General features: G+C 49.5%; 1 protein-coding gene across 1 annotated transcript; it reads right to left on the bottom strand.

Moving 5' to 3' along the window:
* Nucleotides 1–23,506, bottom strand: Espl1 (extra spindle pole bodies like 1, separase). The gene is made up of 30 exons (XM_028781140.1): nt 23,420–23,506; nt 21,710–22,768; nt 21,420–21,537; nt 21,197–21,304; nt 20,141–20,277; nt 18,845–19,038; nt 17,831–18,070; nt 17,182–17,326; nt 16,955–17,093; nt 16,629–16,768; nt 13,517–13,651; nt 12,074–12,193; nt 10,875–11,046; nt 10,459–10,587; nt 10,189–10,345; nt 9,483–9,592; nt 7,603–8,588; nt 6,917–7,289; nt 6,601–6,762; nt 4,785–4,998; nt 4,504–4,694; nt 3,829–3,956; nt 3,602–3,724; nt 1,925–2,080; nt 1,660–1,830; nt 1,440–1,544; nt 1,140–1,255; nt 898–981; nt 620–784; nt 1–370 (listed from the first exon to the last, which is right to left on the bottom strand). Exons 1-30 carry the CDS (start codon nt 23,498–23,500, stop codon nt 163–165), a joined length of 6,366 nt encoding a protein of 2,121 aa, XP_028636973.1. The 5' UTR covers nt 23,501–23,506; the 3' UTR covers nt 1–162.
* Nucleotides 23,507–24,775: the final 1,269 nt, after the last annotated feature.

Raw genomic sequence — 24,775 nt, 5'->3', positions numbered from 1 at the left:
TTGAATTCTCACAAACCGAGGCTTGGTATAGCTTTATTAAGGTCACATTAAAGAAAATATTTCATACAAAACACCAGGGAAAATCACTTTAAAAATTCTAAATAATCAAAACCAAGTTTGGAGGTAGATAGTCACACAGCTTCTACCACAGACCAGACAGTTTCAGGGTGTTTGTAGACAGACAGGTAGGCCGTAGGCTACAGGTGCAGCACCAATAAGATACTTGAGCCGAGGGGCCTGGCGGGCTTGGCTGGCATAGTAGAGGAGGGGAGCCCCTGGGCCTGCTCCCAGCCAGCCCTGCAGCAAAGCCTCCGTGTAACGGTCAATGTCTCGGTCAGTCACATCCCAGAGATTACCTAGAAACAAGGGGCTTGGAAGAAAGAATGCAGAAATACAAAGTAAGGGCTCTGTAACAACAGACATGGGAAAACATTATCAGTGGTGCATGGGTAAGGAGGCTCGAACAATGAGGCGCTCCCTTGGCTTGTGGTTCCAGGGGAACCCCAGGAGGGAGGAAAGCCAGACACGTGAGAAATTCAGGGTTCAGACCCAGGAAAGAACCTGGGATAGGGGCCAGAGTTTTAATCCCCTAAGGGCAGGTCTCACCCTCCGGCCTTACCAGCCAGCCATGATGTACTTGAGCACGATACCAGCTCCCTCCAGGTTCCCGTGCACGGCGAGGGCTGCACTGCTACAGCCAAACACTAGGGCCACTGCCCGGCAGCTCAGCCGCAGGACAGCCTGGCCATCAAGGAAGCGGGCACCAGCTCCATGCCCTGCATAGCTGAGGCAGAAGGAAGTGAGACAGCACTGAACACCTCTAAAATGACCCATCAACCATAAAGATACCACCCTCCAGGATGGTCCCCTCCCAACTTCCCTGCCCCAAACACTCACATATATAAATCACGCTCTGTCAGGGCGGCCTGCACCTGCTCAAGGCTTGGCACTTCGCCGGTCACTCCTTTCCATCCGGTTTCACTGCAGGAAGAAGCTGCTAAGTCAGTATATGGCAGACAGCCGTGTAGCAAAGACCATGAAGCAGAGGGAGCAGCAGACAGAAATGAGACATAACCACTGATTCTGGAGCACGGTGCCTCTACCCTTCCCTACCCTACTTTATGCCTACATCACCTGACCTGCTAAAACTGGCTCGAAATCTCTCCTCTGTGCTTGACAGGTTACTGTGAGGGTTTAGCACATAGAAGGTATTCCGTGGATCAACACCTTGGCTCAGCACTGATGAGGCCCCAGCCTGAGAGGAAAGCATTGACAATTAGGCTCTTGGTCAGTCCAGGAAGCCCAGGTCCAGCATAGTCTAAGCCCCTTCCATATCCGACCCACTGATGTTCCACTCCTCCTATATCCCCAGGGCTGTGGCCTTCTTTCCTGAGGCTTTACCCAACAGCCACATTCAGGCCCCACGTCCCGTTCCCCACCTCTTTAGTGATTGAGTAGCTGAGCAGGAAACGGAAGGAGGGTAGCCGGGTGACCGGCAGTGCTCGGAGGCTAGGCATGCTTTCCCACGGCAGCTTTTGCAGGTCCTGGAAAAAAGCATTCCAGAGTCACTGTCACCAGCCACACAAATACAGACGTCTGAAGGGACCTGGAGACGACCTTGTGCGTGTCACCCGCTGGGCGCTGCTGGTGTCCTCTTACCTTGTCTAACACCAATACAAGATGTTGACTTCGAGGGGCCGCCTGGCTCTGTACCCGTCCTACTGCCTCGCTCAGGAGCACCTGCGCTCGCTCGGGCTGCCCTGGACACAGCCCACATGCCAAGGCCTGAACATCTTGGCTGGTGAGGATTCTGGCCCCACTCAGAATGACCTACAGGAGAGCAGTGGTTAGTGGGTGTGGGTGCCACACTCCACCACAGTGGCTGGAGGAACAGAACTATTTCCCCTCCGTTCCCTGAACTCACTTTCAGGAGAGCAGAGTCAGGATATTCCCAGCCACACCCCTGCAGAGACTCCTGTAGCTGAGAGGCCTCCTGGGCAAGGACCGGGTCGGTGCTGCACGGCAGCAGCAGCCCCCTCCAGCAGCCCAGCACTTGCTCCTCCAGGGAGGTGATGAGTTCCTAGGGCAGGGAGCAAGCTTTCAGTTAGACAGAAAATGTTTTATAAATCAGGAAGTTCCATTAGTCTTACATGTCTATGTCTTTTCCTTGTGTGAAACACTCAGCCAGGAGGTGGTGGCGCACACCTTTGATCCCATCACTTGGGAGGCAGAGGCAGGTGGATTTCTGAGTTCGAGAGTTCGAGGCTAGCCTGGTCTACAGATTGAGTTCCAGGACAGCCAGGGCTACACAGAGAAACCCTGTCTCGATAAACCAAAAAAAACCAAAAAACAAAAAAACCACTCAAAGGTTGAAGACATCACTATGTTGTTGACAAATATGAACGGTGGACAACAGGTCTTTGGTCTGTTTTGTCTTTTCTTTTTTGAGATAGGGTCTCCCTATGTAGCTCTGGGTATCCTAGAACTCACTATATAGACCAGGCTAGGCTCAAACTACAGGGATCCTAGGACTAAAAGTACACCACACCTAGTTTTTTCTTTTGAGAGAGGACCTCAGGCTATAGCCCAGCCTGACCTTGAGTGGCAGCAATCCTCCTGTCTCAACTCCCAGGATTGGGACTGCAGGCTTGTGTCATTGCACTCACGTCTTCAGTATTTATTTGTTGAAGTACAATTTTATATTTCCCAGGCTAGCTTCAAATTTCCTATGTAGCCAAAAATGACTTTGAAGCTGGGCAGGCATGGTGGCCATGCCTTTCTTTAATCCTAGGGGAGGCAGAGGCAGGCGGATCTCTGAGTTCAAGGCCAGGCTGGTTTACAGAGTGAGTTCAGGACAGCAAGTACTACACAGAGAAACCCTGTCTCAAAACAAACAAACAAACAAAAAAACAACAATAAACCAAGACTCTGAACTTCTGGTCCTCCTGCTGCCATTTCCTGAGTGCTAGGATAACTAACTAGCTTGTATAACCGCACGTGATTTTTTTGCTGTTTTGAAGATCAGACTAAACACAGGGTTCCTATATTCTAAGGTAATACTCTTCCGACTAAGCTATATTCACTGTCATTCATAGAGGAGGGAGGGAGAGGAGGAGGGAGGGAAGAGATATAACCAGGCTCGCTTCAAACTTACTATGTAGCTAATGCTGACCCCAAGTCCTGTCGTCCTGCCTCTGCCTCCCAAGTGCTGGGATTAAAGGCGAGGGCTAGCTCACCTCAGAGCATCTTTAAGCATTCCATTGCCATACCTCCTTTTAAGTCTGGAGCTCTTTTTAAAAGTCCCCCTCATATGACATAACTTGTTTTGTTCACTTTGTATTTGTAGACAAGGTCTTACTTTGTGGTCTGGAACTCACGATAGCCCAGGCTGTCTTTGAACCTGAGATAATCCTCTTGCCCTGGCCTCAAGAGTACCAGTATTATTGGCATAAGCAATCATGCCTGGATCATAATTGGTATCTAACAAAGTAAGGACCTGAAATAGCTCAACACTGACCTGGATCTCTGCTCAGAAGGTACTGCCCCCACCCTCTGAGCCCTTCTGTGACAGGACTCCGCCTCTCACCCCGGGAGCACACACCTCCATCCTTTGGTCTAGTGCCATCCGACCGGTCCACCATACTCGTTTCTCGGTACAGCTGCTGTTTTCCTTCTGGTCCTTCTGGATGGCATCAAACTCTTTTAGCACTGCGCTCAGAGGGAACTATGGAAGAGGATGTTTGGGAGGTTGGTCTTCTCCATGCTTCTTACCTCTCCATCCCTTACCCATAGAGCCTGCAAACACTAGTCCTCAGCACAGAGACCTACCTTATTTTGGGCGGTGGGGATCTTCACAGTAATTGGGGGGTTGTCCTTTTCCAGGCGGGTCAGTAAAAGAGTGTTGCTCAAGGTTCCAGGCTGGAGGGTGGCCAGGGCCAACACACAAACAGTCACCCCTAACACACACAGAAGACACACCCAGAGTCACGCAAACTTTCAGATGGTGCTCGCATGCCGGTCTTCTACACTGTGCCTCAAGACATCTTCAAGAAGTGTTCCCTAGTCAATGGAGTTCCAGGGAAGCTCGTTCTGCTACAGCTCCCCATGAGCAGGCAGCTGGTACCTACGCATCCCTCTCAGCAGTCAACAAAGGTTTCCACTCAGGGTAAAGTGCTCACATCATCCCCTTTCATACCAGGACACTCCAGCAAGATGTTTCAACACACACCAAAGAGACTACAATTCTGAATGGAGTGTACTTCTGGTGTGGGAAACAGATGTTAATATATAAAAAGGCATGACTAATGAGGGGTGGTGGTACACGCCTAAAATCTAAGCACTCAGAAGGTGGGCTACACATAAAGATCCTGTCTCAGAAGAAAGGAAAAGATATGACAAAGAGTACAAGTCTAGGTAAACGAAGCAATATCTTAAGCTCATCTACTCAGTCCTTCAACTAAACGTATAAAAGACAGGAGACACAGGCAGAAGCAGGTACTATACCACTGGGGATCAGAGCCAGGCGCTCCTGGAAACTGTCCTTCTCTGCCTGGGGGAAGTAGCCAGATCCCAAAGCCCTGAAGGAAAAGAGGCGCTGGATGCGGGCCAGTGGGACACCTCCAGGTCTCTCCTTCAGGTCCAGCCCCTGCAGATGCTCTGCTAGTTCAGGTGATTTTTGCTGCTTCTGGGCCTTGCTGTAAGCAACACAAGAATGAGTCTGGCTCCTTCCAAGTCAGAACTTCCCAGGCAGTTTACCCATTTTACCCTTGACAGCAAGCCCTCACCTGAGCTGTCGGTGCAAGTGGGTGAGCAGCTGGTGACGGCAGGTGATGGAGACAGACTCAGCAACAAGGAACGCAGTGGCATAGGGGTCCCGGTGGCCCAGACACAAGGCCAAGAAGCGGCAGAGGTGAGCGTAGAGCCCACTTGGAGGACAGTGACTAACACCACGGAAAGCAATGCTCAATGAGTCAGAGATGGAATCCAGGGTAGAAAGATCTAGAAAAAAGTCAGGATTATTGCTAAACATGAGCACCCTGCTTCTTAATTAATAGGAACTTCCAAGGAGTCCTGATCTCACCTCCCACAGAGAACAGCAGCCACTGCTTACAAGGGACTATGCCAAGACTGCTCCTGACTGACAGGCCTCACAGCACTCTATTCTCCTCCAAGCCCCTTTTTACTATAGAGACAACAACAGCTCAGAGAGACTAGGTCTCTTACACAAAATGCAGAATCCAACCAGGCTCAGAGACTGCTGGAACTAGGAAGCCAAGACAATAGACAGTTTGGGAGATGTAGGGATTGCTCAGCCCGTAATTCCAGCATTTTTAGAAACTGAGGCTGAATGTTCCCCAAATCCGGGCCAGCTGGGACCACAGTGACATCGTGCCTCAAAAATTAGAGGAAAAAGAAAAGGCCTGGCGTAGTGGTGTACGCATATATTCTTACCATCTTGTCTGTGCCTCAAGACATCTTCAAGAAGTCTTCCCTAGCTAGTGGAGTTCCAGGTCAGCTCTGCCTGCTTCAGCCCCCTATGAGGGGCTTCCCTGGAACTCCACTGGCAGGTAGAGGAGACAAGCCTTGGCTACACAGAAAATTCTAGACCAGCAGAGGCTACATTATACCTTGTCTCAAAAAATAAAAATTTTTAAAGCTGAGCCTTTGGGATGTGGTGGTACACGCTGGGTAATCCCAGCATGTGAGAGGCTGAGGCAGGAGGATTAGGAGTTCAAGATTTCATCTCAAAAGCAAGGATCCTCAACCAGATGGCTCAGCTGGTGAATAGGAATATCATGACTCCCAAAGGTGCCCTCTGACCTTCACAAGTATGCATGCAAGTGCCACTTCCCAAAATTAAGGAAGAGCTGAGCCTTTAATCCCAGTGCTGGGGAGGCAAAGTGCAGCAGATCTCTGAGTTTGAAGACAGCCTGGTCTACATAATAAATTCCAGGCCCACACATTGATCCCCTGTGTGGGGGGAAAAATAAGACAGGCTGGGGAGACGGTTCAGTTGTTAGCATATCTGTTGTGCAAACATGCAGAGCTGTGTTTGGATGCTCAGCAACCACTGCAAGAGCCAGTCAGGCAGAGGCGCATACCTGTAACCCCAGTGCTAAGGAGGGAGAAACAAGTGGACCCCCGGGCTTGCTGCAGACACTCCATCAGTGAGCAAAAGTGTGAGGAAGACACTCGACATCTACACATAAGTGCACACAAATGACACACGTGTAGGCATACATACATGAACACACATACACACACACAGACACACAGAAAGAGCTGGATGTGACACACACCTGTAAAGCCACCCCGGGCTACATGAGATTTTGTGTCAAGAAAAAGTTCTTTAAAAATGTGCCTCCCGCCAGGCAGTGGTGGCGCACACCTTTAATCCCAGCACTTGGGAGGCAGAGGCAGGCGGATTTCTGAGTTCGAGGCCAGCCTGGTCTACAGAGTGAGTTCCAGGACAGCCAGGGCTACACAGAGAAACCCTGTCTCAAAAAAAAAAAAAAAAGTGCCTCCCAAAAAAGGATACAAAAAAAGAGAGCTGACTCAGCCCTCTCTGGGTCATCTAACCTCAGTGGTCCGTATACTCACCAATGGGTGCAGGAACTGAGAAGGGCGGGAACCATGGACTAGGGTCACTATTGGCCTCCGTGTCTGGGTACACGACAGGTCGCTCTACCTTGCCAGAGTCCCGTCTCAACACCTCACATTCTCCTATGGGTAGACCGCAGTCTGCAGCAGCAGCCTTCTCACCTAGGGAGAGAATACTGTTTTTCATGTTTCCTCCCTTAGAGCTAGCAAAGGCCTTCTGGGCCTTGGTACTGTTATTTCTTTAGCTTTGGTCCCAGGGACACCTGGCAAATACTGCAGAGCACATGCCTTCTGCTTCTCGCCCTTGAAGTCCTACCTGAGGCTGAGTCTTCCCCATCAGAACCCCTGAGAATCTCGAAGCTTTTTTCCAGCTGGTTGTCCATTGGCTCCTCTTCAGGGATACTTCTCATGATCTCCGGTCCCAGGCTGGCCCGGACACAGAGGGATGCCTTGGGACTCTCTTCTTCACAATGTCTTGAAGCCACCTTCCTGGCCCTCCGAGTCCTCCCACTGAGACTGGAATGTCCAGGGGTACTACCTACAGCAACCACTGCATCTGTCTTTAAGCTAGGGCCCTTCCTAGTTTGACCCCGGGTACGGGAAGCAGTCCCTCGCCTCTTAGGTTCCTCTACAAGTTGTGCCTCAGTTGAGACAAGGTCTTCCAGGTCACTGTCATCACTGAAGTTCACCTGTGACAGAGGGAAAGGGAGAAACAAAGGCTAAGGGATTCAACAACAGGTTCAAACAGCAGGTGGCACTATGGAGGCACTGACAGGCCTCTGATGACCTCAGAACTGACTTTCCACAGGGCACTTGCCACTCAAGTCCATGATAAGTCTCAGTTTGAAAGAGGAAGTGACAGACGATGGAGGGGAAGGGTGACAGAGGAACGGACCCCCAGCTGAGAGGGTGCAGGGTGCTGCAGACAGATGACACTCCACTTGGCTCCTCTACAAGGCCCACACTGTCCAAAGCCATCCTCATGCCACAGTCCTGCCTTACCTTGAGGCGAGTCTGAGCCCTCCTGAGGACCCTGGGAGCCAAGGGAACCTCGAGCTTGCTCTGTGTGGAGATTTCTTCAAATATGGTGAAAGGGACACGAGGGCCAGCTTGCCTAGCCCGGCCTGGGGGCTTAGGGGTACAAGGTGGCCCTTGCTCTTCCAGACCTTTCTGAGAGCTGATATGGAGGGGTGGGGGAGCAGAGGCTACCCGCCGTCGCCCCCGTCCAGAGCATTTTTGTCTCTCAATCTTAGTGGACTCTAAGACTGGCGGACTTTTTATTAATGGTGGCTGCCAGCCCCAGGCGCTTGCAAAAAGTTCGGTAGTACAGTAGCTGAAGTGGGCCAGCTTTGCAAGGGCCTCAATCAAGAGCAGGTTGGCTCGCCAGAACTCCAAACACTGTATCCGTGTTGCCACAAACTTCAGCCCGGATGCCAGGACCTTCCCCAGGCTCTTTGCAGACGTCTGATTCAGGCACTCCAATGCCAAGCGTGTGTACACTTGAGCCATGATCTCATCAAAGAGGCTTGAGACACAAGAGGGGGTTGCTTTGTGACTCAGAGATGCTTGAAGATTCTTCGTGAAGCGCTTGGTGGCTGCAGGGCAGCCCCTCAGCACAGCCTGCAGCAGACTCAGGCCCTGAGCTTGATGACCTGTGGCCAGCCTCACTCCTGCAGTGACCAACACCCAGCGCAGACAGACTGCTGAGAGGGCAGGGCTGGCACACAGCAAACAGTCACAGCTGGGCAAGTGAGACAGGAAGCCGGGGTTGGGTGGTGGCTTGGTCTTCAGGACCGGGGAGGAGTTTGCAGAGGGCTGGATGGGACCAGGCTCCTTGAGCACAGTGGGCACCAGCTCAAGGGCAGGGCCCCTCAGGAAGGGCTCCTCCTCAGGCAGGGGTGGGGAAGAGGGGACTTGAGCCTTCTGCTTCCCTTTCTGTGTGTGCACCTTCTTCACCGAGTCTGGGTGCTGGGTCACCACACCAAACTCTACAGAGAGAGCAGATCACAAATTACAACACTGAAAAATGGTCTCAAGAGATCCACCTCAGGGCTCAACCCCATGATTGTATATACTATTTACTTACAAATTACTCAGAACATCTATGTAACATACCAAAAAAGAAAAAAAACAAAAACAAAAAAACCCTAGTGTTTTCTTCCTAAACAAGGGATCAACAGTCCAGTCCACACCCTACTCCTGTACCTCAAAGCTCTGTGTTCCTACCTGGGCTGGAGGAGGTGCACACAGGTAACACAATTGACAAACTGGGCATCGTGGACACACCTTTAATCTCCAGCCCAAAATTAATCCTTTTTAAAAGTTAGTGTGTGGGGGCATGATCGTGCCACACGTGCAGGCAGAAGTTAGAGGGCAGCTATCAAAGAGCTTTCCTCATCCCACTGTGTGGCTCAAGATGTCAGCCTGAATGGCACTGAGCCATCTCTCCAGCCCCCTGGGCTGCTTTTTGAGTCAGGATCTCATTACATGGCCTTGGCTGGCCTGGAACTGAGAGATCTGCCTCCAGAATCGTGGAATAAAAGACATGTGCACCACACTGGGGAGACAGATGTGGTTAGCTCCGTGGGTTTAAAGTTAAAGTTTTCCTAGTGGTTTCAGGCCAGACAGGACTACACTGAAAGACCTTGTCTCAAAACAAACAAACAAACAAACAAAAAATTACTAGCACTGAGACTCAACCAGGGATAGTTCTGCCTGTGCAGATATGCTCTGGAGGAGGTGGGAACAGTAACAGTCTGACTATTGTTCTGTAGAACCAGACACCTGTCTGACTTAGAATGCAGTCAAACCTTTACATATATTGTGACATGTTGTAATATGAACTCTCCCCACTGAGCTCGGGAGGGCACTTGGTAGCTCACCTGTGGAAGACTCGAGCAAGAAGAGAACTTGCTGCAAGTCTGACTGACAGAGGTCAATGTCACCCCGGGCCAGCTCCAGCTCACCCTTCAGTACAAGGAACAGGGCACACCTTGTGAGGAGGGGATGAGAACCAGTCAATAGACTACTGTTTTCCTGGAGTCTCTCTCCTTGCCCTTCCCCAGGCCCTGGCCTCCACATCTTTCCCTGAGTCCTTAAACTACATACATCCTCTCTGGTAGAAATGTTCTAGACCAGTGCTTCCCAACCTTCCTAATGCTGCCACCGTTAATACAGTGCCTTATGGTGTGGTGACCCCAACCATAAAGTTACTTTCACCGCTACTTCATAACTGTAGTTTTGCTACTGTTATGAATCATAATGTAAAGATCTACATGCAGGATATCTGGTATGCTACTCCTGTGAGAAGGCTCTGGACCCACAGGTTGAGAAGTCTCATCCCAAATCACACTTCAGGTAATCCCACTGCACTCCTTACCAAGCCCCATGGGCACAGAAGCTTAGGCAAAGGCAGTTGTTGTCCTTACAGACTAATCAGGCATATGATTAAAGTTGATTACCTCAGCATGGCCTGCTTAGCCTTCTCCCACCAATCTCTCTAGATATAACATGGAACTTCTACAATCACTGGGGAATCCACACTCAAAAGCACATGGCAGAAGCCAGCACTGGCGTCTTCTTACTTACTGGTGAGGTATCTGCAGCTTGGTCGTAAGTTTTAGGGCTTCCAAGCAAAAGGCCTTGGCCTCACTCACGTTCCCTAGGCGGCCCAGGCGGCCGACCAGTCTCTCTGAGCAGGTCAGCACTTCTGTGAGAACTTGCCATTTTTGCACCAGATTCTCACCTGCAGGGAGTGAAAGACAATACGGAGCCACGGTCAGATTCGCTGGAGACAAGGCAGTCATCGTATCTAGTGTGTCCAATCCCACAAGGGCTTGCTCTCCTCCTCAGACTCACCGTAATCCAGAAAGGGCGACTCCTCAGCTGCTTTCTGAACTGAGAGCACATCGCCGCCCATCAGCAGGATGATGATGCTTCTGAGGAGCTTGTGGGCGTCTATCAGTGCTGTCTCTGGGGTCTGCCAGCCTGGTGTGGGAAAAGTGGGAAAAGATGATTGCAACAGCAGGCCTAGACCTTCAACTAAGATAGCAAACACAAGGCACTCTTCCTTCTGCACTGTAGGCAGACGGAGCTAATCAATCACAGAGCTCTTTTCCTAGGGATTACAGGTAGCAGATGAAGGGAAACCATTTGCTGCCACAGGTACAGGTAGGTTCTAGGTAAGGCTGCTTTACAAGCTGGACAGCATGAGAGCAGCCAGCGCAAGAAACCACGCCCACCATCCAGGAAAGCCGGAAGCCCCTTTCTTTCACCTTGATCCCAGAGCTGCTCGCGCAGGGCACTTGAGAGGAGGTTGGACGAGAGGCTGAGGTAGAAAGCCAGAGTCTGCAGGGCCTGGACACGGAGCAAGTACCAAGCCTTGGATGACTTATGGAGGGCAGGATCCCGGAGGACCGGAAGCAATAGAGAGACGCCCTCAGTCACCTGGGAGAGACGAAAAGCCAGAGAGAAACATCATGTAAGTTGGAGATGCCCCTAGAGGTCTGAGGTGAGAATCTCTGCCTTTAAGAATGGAAAAGCAACAAAAGCAACAACAGCAACAACAACAACCCCTAAAAAACCTGGAGGTTGATCAGAAGAGATGATCAAGGCCCACAGCTAATTTGGAGCAAAACTGCCATCTTCTGGAACCAACTAGACCAATGCCTCCTCTCACCCAAACCACTGTTTCCTCTTCTTGAGGTAGTCTTGCTATACAGCCCAGGCTGACTTCAATCTCTAGCTCCTCCAGCCTCAGTCTTAGAATTACAGAAATGGCTACCATGTCAGCTTCTAGCCCCCTTGCATGTATTCTGCCAATGCAGAAACTGACAAAGAGAGAAATTAATATCTCTACTACCAGGTGAAGACATTTCTGCTGCTTTTCAGGGTCCTGAACATTCTGCCTAGCTGCAGGAAAATCTTAGAGCACAGATAAATATCATGAAGATCCCAATAAATTTCCTGAGGTCCAGAGCCTTGGGAAATTCAGGTGAGAAGAGAAGAGGGTAGCTCAGTGGCAGGGCAGCTGTACAGCCTGCAGGAGGTCCGCTAACCACAAAACAAAACCAAAAACAAAGTAAGAAGGGTGGCGAAGGGGGATAACAACTGCCATGCAAACACCAAACTTGAAAACCAAGTTTCGCACCAGGATCCATATAAACACTAGATGGGCACAGCCAACCTTCCTGACGCTGTAACCCTTTAATACATGCCTCATGCTGTGCTGACCCCCCAGCCATAAAATTGGTTTTGTTGCTACTTCATAACTGTAATGTTGCTACTGTTATGAATTGTAATATAAATATCTGTGTTTTTCAATAGTCCGGAAACGCCTGAGAAAGAAAGGGTCCTACAAGCCCTAAAAGGGGTTGTGACCCACAGGTTGAGAACCACTGTCCTAGGGCTCGATCTGGGCTCAGCTCCGTCCCTGTCTATAAGTAACATGGGCAGTGGGAACCATAGGAATCACCTTCTGGCAAGCCCAGCAAAGCTGACTTCGAAGCAGAGCACAGGTCAGGGAAAGCAGCTGGTACAAGTCCGTCGTCTGGTCCAGACTCTTCAGGCTTGACTCTGCCTCTTCCAGATACAACTAAAAGCAGACAGATGACACCACTCACATGCTAGTTAGACTCTTCAAATTAAAACAAAGTGAAGCATGTGCAAGCAAGGCACTGAATGCTATATTATCTCAAATATTATAATCTGCAAAAGCTATTTATTCATTTGAAGCTTAAAACACTTTCAGTTAACTACCACACCAAAAACAAAGAAACAAGCAAAAACCCTAAAAGACAACAGAGAAACACCCTCAGCCACCTGGGAGAGACAAAAAGCCAGAGGACAGTCACATCTTAAAGGTTCCCAGTGGACATCTCTGCCTTTAGGAATAAAATGAAAAGTCAGGCAGTGGTGAGCATGGCTTTGATCCCAGCACTTGGAGGCAGAGGCTGAGTGTGAGGCCAGCCTGGTCTACAGAGTGAGTTCCAGGACAGCCAGTGCTTATACAGATAAACCCTGTCTCAAAAACACAAAACAAACAAACAAGAAAAAACAACCTCAGAGAAGAAGAGGTATACTCTGGGTAAAGGGACCAATACAACTACAGACAGGGGACATGCACAGGAAGTGAAAAGTAGGGTACGTATGGGCTTAGGTTCACAGAACGAAATGGCAGGAAAAAGAATTAACCAAAATATAAAGATGGTGACCAGGGCAGGGAGACGGCTCAACAGTTAAGGTTTGGTTCCTGGCACTCACATGGGGTAGTTAATAACTGCCTCTAATTCCAGTTCCAAAGGAGACAGTACCCTCTCTGACCTCCATGGGTCCTGCATACATGTGGTACCCATACAGATGAGAAGGCATACACATGTAAATAAATAAATACATGATATTGGGGTGTAAATTAATGAAAAAAATCATTTCTATTAAAAACGTAAAAGAAAGCTGTTATAAAGTCAGGATAATATTGTTCAGGGTGTCAGAGAAGCCATGGAGTCTTTTAGGAGGGAAAGAAGTGATCAGATCTCTGCTGACTGGCAGAAATCAGAAGGTGACATGCAGAAGACAGAGCCTGGGCAGAGCCCAGTGGCAGAGCTCTCATCTCTCATCCAGTGTGCCTGAAGCCCCGGGCTCAACCACCACCACTCCTGAGAGAGAGAAACGGGGTGGGGGAGACACTGAGTCAACCCAAGTGTGACAGTCGCACACAGGTAATAAGATATCAACTAAGTCAGGAGGAACAGGTGGGCTGATCTGCACAACTCAGTGACCAGGAAAGAAGTCTCCAGCTCCCAAGGCCGCCTCCAGAATTCCTCATTCTAATGCATTATAGCCAAATCTTTTCAAGGAAAGATGGGCCTTTAAAGCCATTTGGCCCCTGCAGCCTCAGACTCAACAAGCCAGCACTCACCTGGGCATAGCTGGGACAGCCAAGGTTCAGAAGTAGCTGGGTAAGCTGACAGGAAGAGCTGACTGCCTTTGCGTGGTCCTGTAGTCTCTTAGATACAATCTGAAGGAGCAGGAGGGTCTCCAGAGCCTGCAAGGGCTAGTCATCCAAGAACATGTTGACTCAGTTCCTCCGAGAGCCTGCATGTCCCTCAGCCCCCAGGCTTCTGAAACCTGGGACCTCCGGGTGTTCACACATACCCAGAAATCTAACAACCACCCCCAGGAGACCTAAAACCACCTTGAACACTTTGGGCCTTGGGGCAGGGTGTCATGTGACCCAAACTGGCCCTAAGTTGGGTGGTGGTGGTACAGGCCTTTAGTCCTAGCACTTGGGAGGGAGAAGCAGGCGGAGCGCCATGAGGTTAAGGCTAGCTTGATCTACAGAGAGAGTTCCAGGATATCCAAGGCTACACAGAGAAACCCTGTCTTAAAAAATAAAGAACAGGGCCGGGCGGTGGTGGTGCACGCCTTTAATCCCAGCACTTGGGAGGCAGAGACAGGGGGATTTCTGAGTTTGAGGCCAGCCTGGTCTACAGAGTGAGTTCCAGGACAGCCAGGGCTATACAGAGAAACCCTGTATCGAAAAACCAAAAAGAAAAATAAATAAATAAATAAATAAATAAATAAATAAATAAAAAATAAAGAAAGAACAGACCCTCTCAAGCCGCCATCCCAAAGACATGGATCACAGAACTGAGTTTGTTGAGCCAAGTTGCCAGTTTGTAAAGGACTCAATTCGGCTGGTTAAAAGATGCACCAAACCAGACAGAAAAGAATTCCAGAGGACTGCTACAGCCTCAGTGATGGCATTTGTGAGCATGGGATTCTCTGGCTTCTGTGTGAAATGGATCCATGTCCCTGTAACACTGTGGGTGGCTGAGACCTTTCTCACTCTGGGAACTAGTGAGCAAAGGAGGGTATGACAAGCTCATGAAGTAGGAAGTTGCGTGGACACTGTGTTCTTCTTTCCTTTCCTCCTTCCTGTGACTTTTTATTATTATTATTTCTAAAAATAATTTCAAAATAAACATTTTTTTAAAAAAAGAAAAGAAAAAGAAAAAGAAAAAAACAGTATAAATTTAAAAATGAATAAATAAGCCGGGCGGTGGTGGTGCATGCCTTTAATCCCAGCACTTGGGAGGCAGAGGCAGGCGGATTTCTGAGTTTGAGGCCAGCCTGGTCTACAGAGTGAGTTCCAGGACAGCCAGGGCTACACAGAGAAACCCTGTCTCCAAAAAAAAAAAGAATAAATAAAAAGACAGAAAAACTGGCCTCGAACCCTTAGCCACCTGCCTCTACTGCTCAAATGCAAGACCACAGCCCCTTCTGTTTCAAAAACAGCCACAGTGACACATGCTTACAGTACTGAGAAAGCAAAGGAAGGACCATAGCTGTGAGTTAGAGGCCAGTCTGGACTGCATAGCCAGACCCTATTTAAAAAGAATAATAATTACACAATAACAATGGTGGTAACATGTTTAATCTCAGCATTCAGGAGGCAGGCAGGTAGATCTTAAGGTCAGCTAGATCTACACTGAAGTTTCAGGCAATCCAGAGACATACAGTGAGACCCTGTCTTAAAAAAAAGTAAATAAATAAATAGAAAAAGACTAAAAGACAGGGAAAGCAGTTCAGTTAGTAGACTACTGTTTGCCTAGAATGTAAACAATTCCTGGATTTGATGCCCAGCACCACACAAATTTAAGGCCTAGATGCCAATCACCACTGGCAGATGGGTATACGCTGTGACCCAGAACTGTGCCAAGAGGTTCCGAAGCACCCGCATACGAATTCTCATGAGACTCTAATCTCAGTCGACTGGAGCAGGAAACTAAGACTCGTTCTCAGAGGTCCCGTTAACTATCTCAGTTCTTGTAAGTGCTCATGTGGTCCACCCAAGACTCAAATCTAGCTCTGACCTAGTGTTTCAGCATCCTTGTGCTGGACTTTTCAAACCGTATCTAAATAAACTGTTTTAATCTTTTATGGTAACTGCGGTTTGACCCAAATCCTGAACATACTCAGCAAGTGCTCTGCTGCAGGGCTACCTCTCTTTTTTTGTTTTTGTTTTTTCGAGACAGGGTTCCTCTGTGTAGCCCTGGCTGTCCTGGAACTCACTCTGTAGGCCAGGCTGGCCTCGAACTCAGAAATCCGCCTGCCTCTGCCTCCCAAGTGCTGGGATTAAAGGCGTGTGCCACCACTGCCCGGCAAGCTACCTCTCTTAATTTTGGAAAAACTGCCATTGTGATTGAGGCTTAAAGTAAACCTGCACTGTCTTGGCCTGCCTGGCAGCTGGGATTGCACGTGTAGGCACCACAGTCGCTTTTCTTTCCTTGTATAGTTCTGAATATTGGGTGGGTCTAAGAAGAGCGTGAGGGAGCCCCTTAGAATTATACATAAAAATACAAAGTTGGCGACCAGAAAGATAGCTCAGCAGATAAAGGCACCCGTCTCTTCGCTTTATAACCTAAGTCAGATCCCTGGAACCAGAGGGGAGTAAAGAACTGACCCTCACAGTTGTCCCTGATCAGTAATCCCAGAATTGGGGAGGCAGAGGCAAGTGAGTTCCAGGCCAGTCTAGTCTACAGAGGGAGTTCTAGGACAGCCAGGGATTAAAGAAATGCACCACTATGACCTGGAACATTTAGTAATCCCTAAGGTTAAAATTGAGTTTTCCATTTACACAGAACATCTTCCGTCCATCATTGTGTTAACGTCAACAACACATTAGATAAACTACTGCTTCCTACCTCTGTGGCACTGGGGGCTGAATCCAGGACTCGGCATCGCTGGCCAGGTACTCAACCACTGAGTTATAGATCTGCTCCCTAGCCCCATTTTAAAAAGAGGGTACCACCATATAATCCAAACTGGCCTGTAACTCATAATTCCCCTGCCTCAGCCTCCCAAGTGCAAGTGCTAGAGTTACTTGTAACTCTACAAGTTACAAGTACCACACCCAACAGAGCCCATACCCTTAGGCCACACAGCTTCTCAGCAAGTGCACAGGTCAAAGGTCAGGGTGCTCGGGTTCTAGCTTAACCCTGTGGCAGAGACTCCAGCCATCCCATTACCTTTGCCACCAACTGATAGACAGCCACTAGGATCTGCAGGGAGGCTGCAGTCTGCTGGAGACACCGCACAGCTGGGGCTGGCCCCTTGGTAAGCACTTCCTTCCACAGAGTCAGGGCCTGGTCCAGGCATTTGGACTGAGCTGTAAATCAGAAGAAGATAACCACTTTCGCCACCTGGCCATCTGAAAAGAACTTGGCTTCCTGCATACCATGCTGTGTTGTCCCAACATCCCCAGCACAAGCCCAGCCTGTGGCACATGGGTGGCATTTGTTATGTGCTTACGAAGCCTCCACGATGCCTGCGCCACACTGTTGACTGCCCTCACCTGCATCAGCAGCCAGGTTGAAGGCAATGTTACTGTACAGAAAACGATCTTCCTGCAGTCTATCTTCGTAGTTCAGATCATTGACTTCAAATTCCTCCAAGTTAACAGGGGCCTGGGCTCTCCGATCCCGCTCAATACCCTGGATAGGAAAGAAGAGCGATTGGAACAAAACCCAGGACTAGTACCAGCTCGGTGGGAGCAGCCTGGCTGGGCTCAGTTCCACAGACCTCCTGCATTTTGGCCTCTAAGGTACAGATGTAGAGCCATAACAAGGCCTGAGCTTTGTCGTCCAGAAGGCGATCCTGTTCCTGTGCCTCAGGGCTCACAGACTCCAGAAGCTGCAGGGCCTCCTGGATAGCATCCAACGCAGAGCTGTAGAGAGATGCACTTAAGTGGGTGTAGCTGGTCTTTGCTACTTTGTGGGTGTTTTTTTTTCCCCACTTTTTTCATCCTGGTTTCTCCCCCATCACTAAATAGGAGAGAAAGAAGGATAGAGGGGAGGGGGGAGGAGAGGAGGGAGAGAAAGACTGAGATATTTCTGAATCTGATTTCCTGTTTCTTCTTTGAGCACCACTACTAACAAACTGCCACAGACACATCCATTCCCCCAACCCCACCTCTCGGGGCCTCGTGTTTAAACAGCCTCTGAAAAGTTCCAAAAACTCATACATACAATTGCAAAAACTGCCTGCAGCTGGCAGAGCCATGCCTCTGTTAGAGCACGAGGTAAATCATAGTCAGCCGCTACGGATAAACAAATGTGCTTAAAATGAAGGAAGGGAGCACGTGGCAACAGAGTAGGAAACTGATCCCCATAGCGGTAACATTAGGAACATGCAGTGAAAGAGAGAGCCCTCCTCAGCTATCCCTCCTCACCAGTCGGTCTGCTGGGTGAAGTTGTGGTAGCACAGCACTTGGGCCAGTTCCACCAGGTAGGTGGCTCGTGCCCAGGCTCCAGCTGCCGTCTCCTCAGAGTTGAGCTCAAGCAGATCGCAGATGACGTTGAAGCGTTCCTGCCCAGTGTCAGCCCGTACTGCCTTGTAGGCCCGCAGCTCCTCCCTCAGTAGCAGAGACTGTGTCTCTGGGTCCCAGGAGCTTAAGCTGTCCCGCAAAGTCCTGAAGGGCAGAGCAGCACCAGGGTGAAGACCCTGAAGACAGTCTGCACCTTACTAGGGAACCTCAGCCTTAGTTTGGCATTCGCTGTGCATCTAATTGTGTTAATTGGGTCACATGGCTCCTCTAATGTAGGGGGCTCCATGAGGATTGAATCCTGTATCATTGCCTACAAAATCCTGTGTGGTCTGGCTTCCAACCCCTCTACTGGCAGGCTACACCCCATCCTATCTCCCCTTCCTCCACGGAGGCTTTCTCAAACTAGTTCCCAGTCCCAAGCTTGTTTCCACCCCAGCACCTTTGTATTCTGTGACTACTTCTTTAAGGTGTTTAATGATGGGTTTCTCCACATCTTCAGGCCTTATGTACATCACTTCTCAAAAAAAAAAAAAAAAAAAAAAAAGGACTTGCCTAAATGACCCAGTAGCAGGTCATGGATGGTCTGGTCTGTCTTCATGAAAAATACATACAATACACATGGTTGCATTTCTCCAAGTAGAACAAAAACCAAACTAAACAAGAACATTGCTTCTGACCACTATGCACCCTACACCCAGGCACAGGTACTCAAAGCATAACTGATGGAGAAATCACTTTCAAAATAAGAATCAAGGAGGCCGGGCCCAGCGGCACATGCCTTTGATTCCAGCACTAGGAAGGCAGAGGCAGAAGGGTCTGGAGGCCAGCCTGGTCTGTAAAGCAGGTGCAGGACTACGCAGACTGTGTCGGATTAAGGGACATGGGCAGAAGTGACGGTCCGCCTCCCCTCCAACTCACTGCAGTTGTAGCTCCTTGTCTCCTGCCCTGGCTGCATCCATCTTGACCCGAACCCAGAAAGTGACTGGCTCGACCATGTGTTCCAGACTGTAGGGTTTCAGAGCTGCCAGCCATAAGGTCACCATCTTGCAGCCCTGGGCCTGTTTACCCAGTTTCTTCAAACTCTCCACATGGAGCCGGAAGCACCTATGTAGCTGACCAGAGACAGGAAGAGAGCTGGGACATGGAGCCACTGAGCGTGCACAGCACAGAGAGCAAGCAGACACTCAAGTGAGCACATGGAAGAGAGATAGTAGGTGGCCCTCCTGCCTCTCTATAGTCCCCGAGAACTAAGCTTCCAGTACCACCCGACCCTGTTCCACCTCCTATGACTCTTTCTCGGCAAATGGGACTGTCTGGTCGTGACCAAAATGCAGGGCCACTCTTAGGTTTTCCTTTTTTCTACTTCCTTCCTACCTCGCCAACTCAAGATGAGGGCCTCGTACCATCCATCCACTGCTCTCTATCATGGCCGTTCCTGCCCAGGCTGCCACGAGAGCCCCACTACCCAGGCTTATGCCCTTCACTGTCTACCAGTGACGCCCACCTGACGACATAGCTCCATCTATATTCCTCAGCTCCTTGTCCCTTACTTGAGATACAGCCCAAGGTTCTGTACGACCCACGTCACTCGCCAATGCAGCCAACCCATCTTTTCAGCCCGTTCTGAAGACCCCGCCTTTTACTCTGGCTGAACAAAGAAGGGCCCTTGGGGAGGGGGGGGTAGACTTTTAGAACGTGTAGATGCCTGAGATCTAGGGCAAGAATCCAACGTAATTAACGTGAGGCAAGCATTACACTAGAAAGCCGCTGAGGTTCGCTCAGATGATTCCAATGTGAAGCTAGGATTGGAACTGGCTTAGGAAAACACTCAACATTTTTTTTTAAAAAAGGCCATTTTAGGATAAAGTGCCAGGTGAGGAGGTAGGTGGATGTCTGGGACTTTTTGGCTAGCCTGGTCTACATAGCAAATTCCAGCTAGAGCTACACAGTAAGACCCTGTATCAAAAAAAAAGAAAAAGAAAAAGGAAAAGGAAAAGGAAAAGGAAAAGAAGGAAGGAAGGAAGGAAGGAAGGAAGGAAGGAAGGAAGGAAGAAAGAAAGAAAGAAAGAGAGAAAGAAAGAAAGAAAGAAAGAAAGCAAACAACAGCACAGGCAAGACTGTTAGGGAAACACTGCCCTAGGCAGGGCTGCAGACTAGCCCTTTCAGGACTCCCCCAACGTAACCTCCCTTTCCACGTGTCTACTTCCCTTCTACCTTCTCAGGAGGCACTTCAGAACAAGCACCTGACTTTGCCAAGCCCAAGTGCTGACAGACTGGCTCCAAGATGGCACGGGCCTCCTCATAGAGCTTCTGACTAAAGAAGCTGTAGGCCAAGTTGCTGGTGTAAGAGGCTATAGGGAGAGAGAGGACAACTAATGTCAGAGTCATTGTTTTCTGTGCTGCTGAGATGCTCAACGCGGGGTAACCTCATTAGCTTCTGGATGAGAAGAACACTGGCATTCAGATCAAAAGGGGACACAGGGGAGGGCCACCTTTGTCTACGTCAGCTGCTGCCCACTATCCCTGAGGAAACTCACACCAGCAGCCTCTCCACACTGGCACGAGGGCTGAGGGCTGAGCTGCACTGACCTACCGTGAACATCAGACCCTCTCCAGCCTCAGAACCAGTTGCTAGCTGTGCGTACACAGACATTCTCTCCTGGACACTGTCGTGAGGCAGGACCCTGAACACCTAATTCAATGATACTCAAGACTCCTTGCCCATCCTGGAGTCTGCTTTCTTTCTTTCATTTTTTTTTTTTTTTAAAAAAAGGTTTATTTGGGCTGGAGAGATGGCTCAGCAGTTACAAGCACTGACTGCTCTTCCAGCAAACCTGAGTTCAAATTCCCAGCACCCACTTGGCAGCTCACACCTGTCTGTAAGTCCAAGATCTCACACCCTTACACAGACATGCATGCAGGCAAAACACCAATGCACATAAAATAAAACTAAGTAATTATGTAAAAAAAAAAAAAAAGAAAAGAAAAAAAAGAAAAAAGTTTTACTTATTTTTCCCCGAGACAGGGTTTCTCAGGATAAAAAACTCTGGCTGGCCTGGAATTCATTCTGTAGACCAGATTGGCTTTAAACTCAGTAGACCACCCCCTAACCCCTTTGCTTCCTGAGTACTGGGATTAAAGGTGTGTACCACCACGCCCAGCCCTGTTTATTTTTCGAAACAAGGTTTCTCTGTGTAGCCCTGGCTATCCTGGAACTCTGTAGTGATCACCGTCCCCTAGAGCGGTGCAGCTAAGCCCCAAGGCACTAACCAGTCATGCCCAGGTAGTCAGCCAGCTCTCCTCCTGACAGGCCCTCTAAGGCCTCCAACATCCAGACAGCAGTAGATCTGCAACTGTCCACTAGCTGGGCAAGCTCAGCTGCCTGAAGGAACAAGAAGGTTGAAGGGTCAGAAGAGTCATGCAAGGTCCACTGGGACTTCCTCCCCCTACGTCCGAAACCAAAGCTTTGTTTTTTAGATAGGGTTTTCCTGACTCCCACACGGTACCTGACAGCCTTGGGCAAAGTCATACATAATCCCAGTGAAGAGGTGGAGACCCTGGAAGTGCATCTGGAGCAAGCACTGCTGCTGCTTGGAGGATGCTTCCGAGACCTGAAGGAAGAAGGAAGGGGCGGACTGATCTGAAACCTGGAGACAGTGAGCTAACTTCTGCCTAGAGTCCTTGAAGCCGGGCACAGCCCAGAGAGCAGCTTATCAAGGATCCAGAACCTTCCAGCTATTTACAGAGCCACACTCCCCACCCTACTCTGGGTCCTTGACTCACTTCTCGCATGTGCCGGACAAGGGAGCGGTATCCCCCAAGAAAAGCAAAGAGATTCAATACGGCATCAAGTCCATAGTGCCTCTTGATGCCTCTCTCCAGGCCTGAAAGGAAGAACTGGCAGCTGTCATACAATGCCCGGAGCGGGGGTGAGGGCGCCTCGATGCTGTTGTTCAGAAGAGCCGCTGCCTTCATCAGGAGCTGGGCCACTGCCCCTGGTCTTTCTTCTGCAGCTTCCAGCAGCTCAATCCCCATCTGGCATAACTGGAGGCTGGGAGCTATACTGCTATTCTCTAGGTGATCGCGAGCCTTCTCCACTGCTCTGGTAGCCTTGTGGTGGTGGTGGTTCCAGCAGAGTCGACGGCAGTGTTCCAGGGTGAGTTCCAAGAGGCAGAGGGCCCTCTGAGGAGAGAGGGGACCGGGAGAGCTACCACCCTCGCCTACTAAGACACTGATCACATGCCTAGAAAGCATGTCATACAGGAAGTCAGCATCGGCTTCATCTAGACCCTGTCCAGTAGCATCAAACAGCTGATAGGCAGCTACTACCCGACAGGCTGTTGGAGAAGCAAAGTGAGGAATCTCACAAGGGATGCTGTCATCCTCCAGGAGCACCAAGAAACTCAAGGCCTTCAGCCGAGTTGAGAACGCAGCTCTCCGCTCTGACAGTGCTTCCGCTCCCTTCCAAAGCAGAGAAAAGCTGCCCCGGGTCACGGCCTCATAGTCCTGAGGGGCAGCCTCTCGAGAGTTCTGTACCAAGCAGGCATGGAGAGGCTGGGCAAGGCGGAGCACAGTGTCTGGGCTTCCCTGAGTCAAACCATTACGAAGTAAGATGAAGAGAATGCGTTCCAGGTAGAGGGGAGGGCGCTGTGGGGTAGACAACAAATAGCCATCACAGGCCACCTCTGCCAGGTCCAGAATACTCCTCAGGTGACCAGGGCAATCGAGCTTGGCAGTCAGCTGCTGCGTGCAAGCCCTCAGGATGGTATCACAGACTTGTCTTCTCTCAGCATCGGCCGATCGGCTGGTGGGGAAATCAGTTCGAGATCTGGACAGGAACTCCTAGGAGAAAGAATTAAGCCGGATGAGCAGGAAAGAGAGAGGTAAAGAAAGAAGAGTAGAAACCTGTCTACATTAAGGCAAAACACAAGCCTGGTGGCACAGGCTCGTGTTAAGGCAAAAAGGAAGTTCAACAGCTTCCTGGGCTTGAGTGAGTTCAAGGCCAGCTGGAGCCATTTAGCGAGCACTGTCTCAAAATAAAAAAGTGAAAACTGGCCAGGCTTGCTGGTACATGCCTTTAATTCCAGTACTTGGAAGACAGAGGCAGGTGGATCTCTCTGAGTTTAAGGCAAGCCTGATCTACATATTGACTTACAGGACAGCCAGGGCTATGTAGAGAGCTCCTATCTCAAAAAACTTTAAACATATATTTATATAATACATAATTTATACATTACATACTATGTGCTACATATGTTTACATATAGCATATGAAGATATATAAATTATATATGTTATTTTTAAAAGTAAAAACAGCTCTAGAGATACAGCTCTGCAGTGAAGTGCTTTCCTGAATGCATGAGATCCTGGGTTCAATCCCCAGTATGGAAAAATAATTTTTTTAAATAAAAATAAAAACAATAAAAAGGAAAGAAGGAAAAAACACAGATAATTTCAGAAACTAGGTGTGTCCTGAGCCAGAAAGGGCCCCACCTTCAAGTCAGACAGCAGTTCCTGGGTCTCCTCCTTGCAGCAAAGCAGAGTGGTGAAGTTGACTCCTTTGAAATTCCTCATGGCAAAAGTATAGATACAACGAAATGGTTTGTAGAAGCCTGCGAAGGGTTGTAATGGAAATAACTGGAGGGAAAAAAGAAATTGAAGGTTGTAGGAGGCTTAAAAGGATGAAGCAAGCAAAGAATCCTACTAGAAATCTTATGGGAGGAGGGGGCGAACATGCCTGGACGCTGGGCTCCCGTTATAAACTGACGAGTCCACTGTTTGTCCTCCAGGACGTCCCTTGTCCTCTGTGTCCCACCAGGCCACCCCAGGGATCTCCACAGGGTCCTGGGCGCCGACCACTCTCTTTCGGGGGCCGCTGAGCCTCCGCGGAGACGCCCCGTTTCTCTCCAGGTCAGCAATGGGAACGTCACTTAACGCGGCTTCTGCGCGCGCTCACCAGACCCTCCGCGCCTTACTTCCCCGAAGCCGCCGTTCCTCACCAGGCTGGGAGTTGCCCCGAGCCTGAGCTCCACCAAACACCGGGTGGGCACGCTTCGCTTCGTTTTACGCGCCAGCACCTCCTTTCAAATATCCCTAGTGGCCAATCAAAGAGAAAGCAGGCCGGCCGCGTGGTACTGTGGGAGTTGTAGTTTACCCGCTGCGCTGCCTGTCACGTGTTCCTGGAGGGGCAGGTACCGCTCTGGACCGGAAGGATTCCGGGCACTGGCTGGTTCTTCAACTGCTGTCAACTACAGTCACTTCGCAATCCAGTGGTCAACCTCTGCGTCTTTCTTGCCTTTATCCCCTGAGCTCAGGCAGGATTTTAAATTTCAAGAGAATTAAAATACTAAGAAACCCATATGGCTTGTTCTGCGTTACTAGGGAGGAAAAGGTGAAGTAGCCTTCAGCCTTCGATGGATTTTGCCAAAGATCAAGGTTTGGTTCCCAGCACCCACAGGGTGGCTCACAACCACCTGAAACTCCAGGGATCCTATGTCCCCTTCCGACCTCTTCTGTCATATGGTCACATATATCCATGCAAGCAAATAACTCATAAAAAATTAAACAGGCCTTTTAAAATAAATGAATAAAAATAAAAAGTGAAAAAGAAGGTTGTGGATGTAGCTCAGCGATTAAAGCAGGTGCCTGGGGCTGGAGAGATGGCTCAGCGGTTAAGAGCACTGACTGCTCTTCCAAAGGTCCTGAGTTCAATTCCCAACAACCTTATGGTGGCTCACAACCATCTGTAATGAGATCTGATGTCCTCTTCTGGGGTGTCTGAAGACAGCTACAGTGTACTCATATACATAAAATAAATAAATAAGTAAATCTTTAAAAAAAAAAAAAAAA

This window comes from Grammomys surdaster, unplaced genomic scaffold (genome assembly GCF_004785775.1).
Source record: "Grammomys surdaster isolate TR1022 unplaced genomic scaffold, NIH_TR_1.0 374, whole genome shotgun sequence".
NCBI lineage: Eukaryota > Metazoa > Chordata > Mammalia > Rodentia > Muridae > Grammomys > Grammomys surdaster.
Note: the sequence above shows the minus strand (reverse complement) of the source record. Positions and strands in the feature narration are given on the sequence as shown.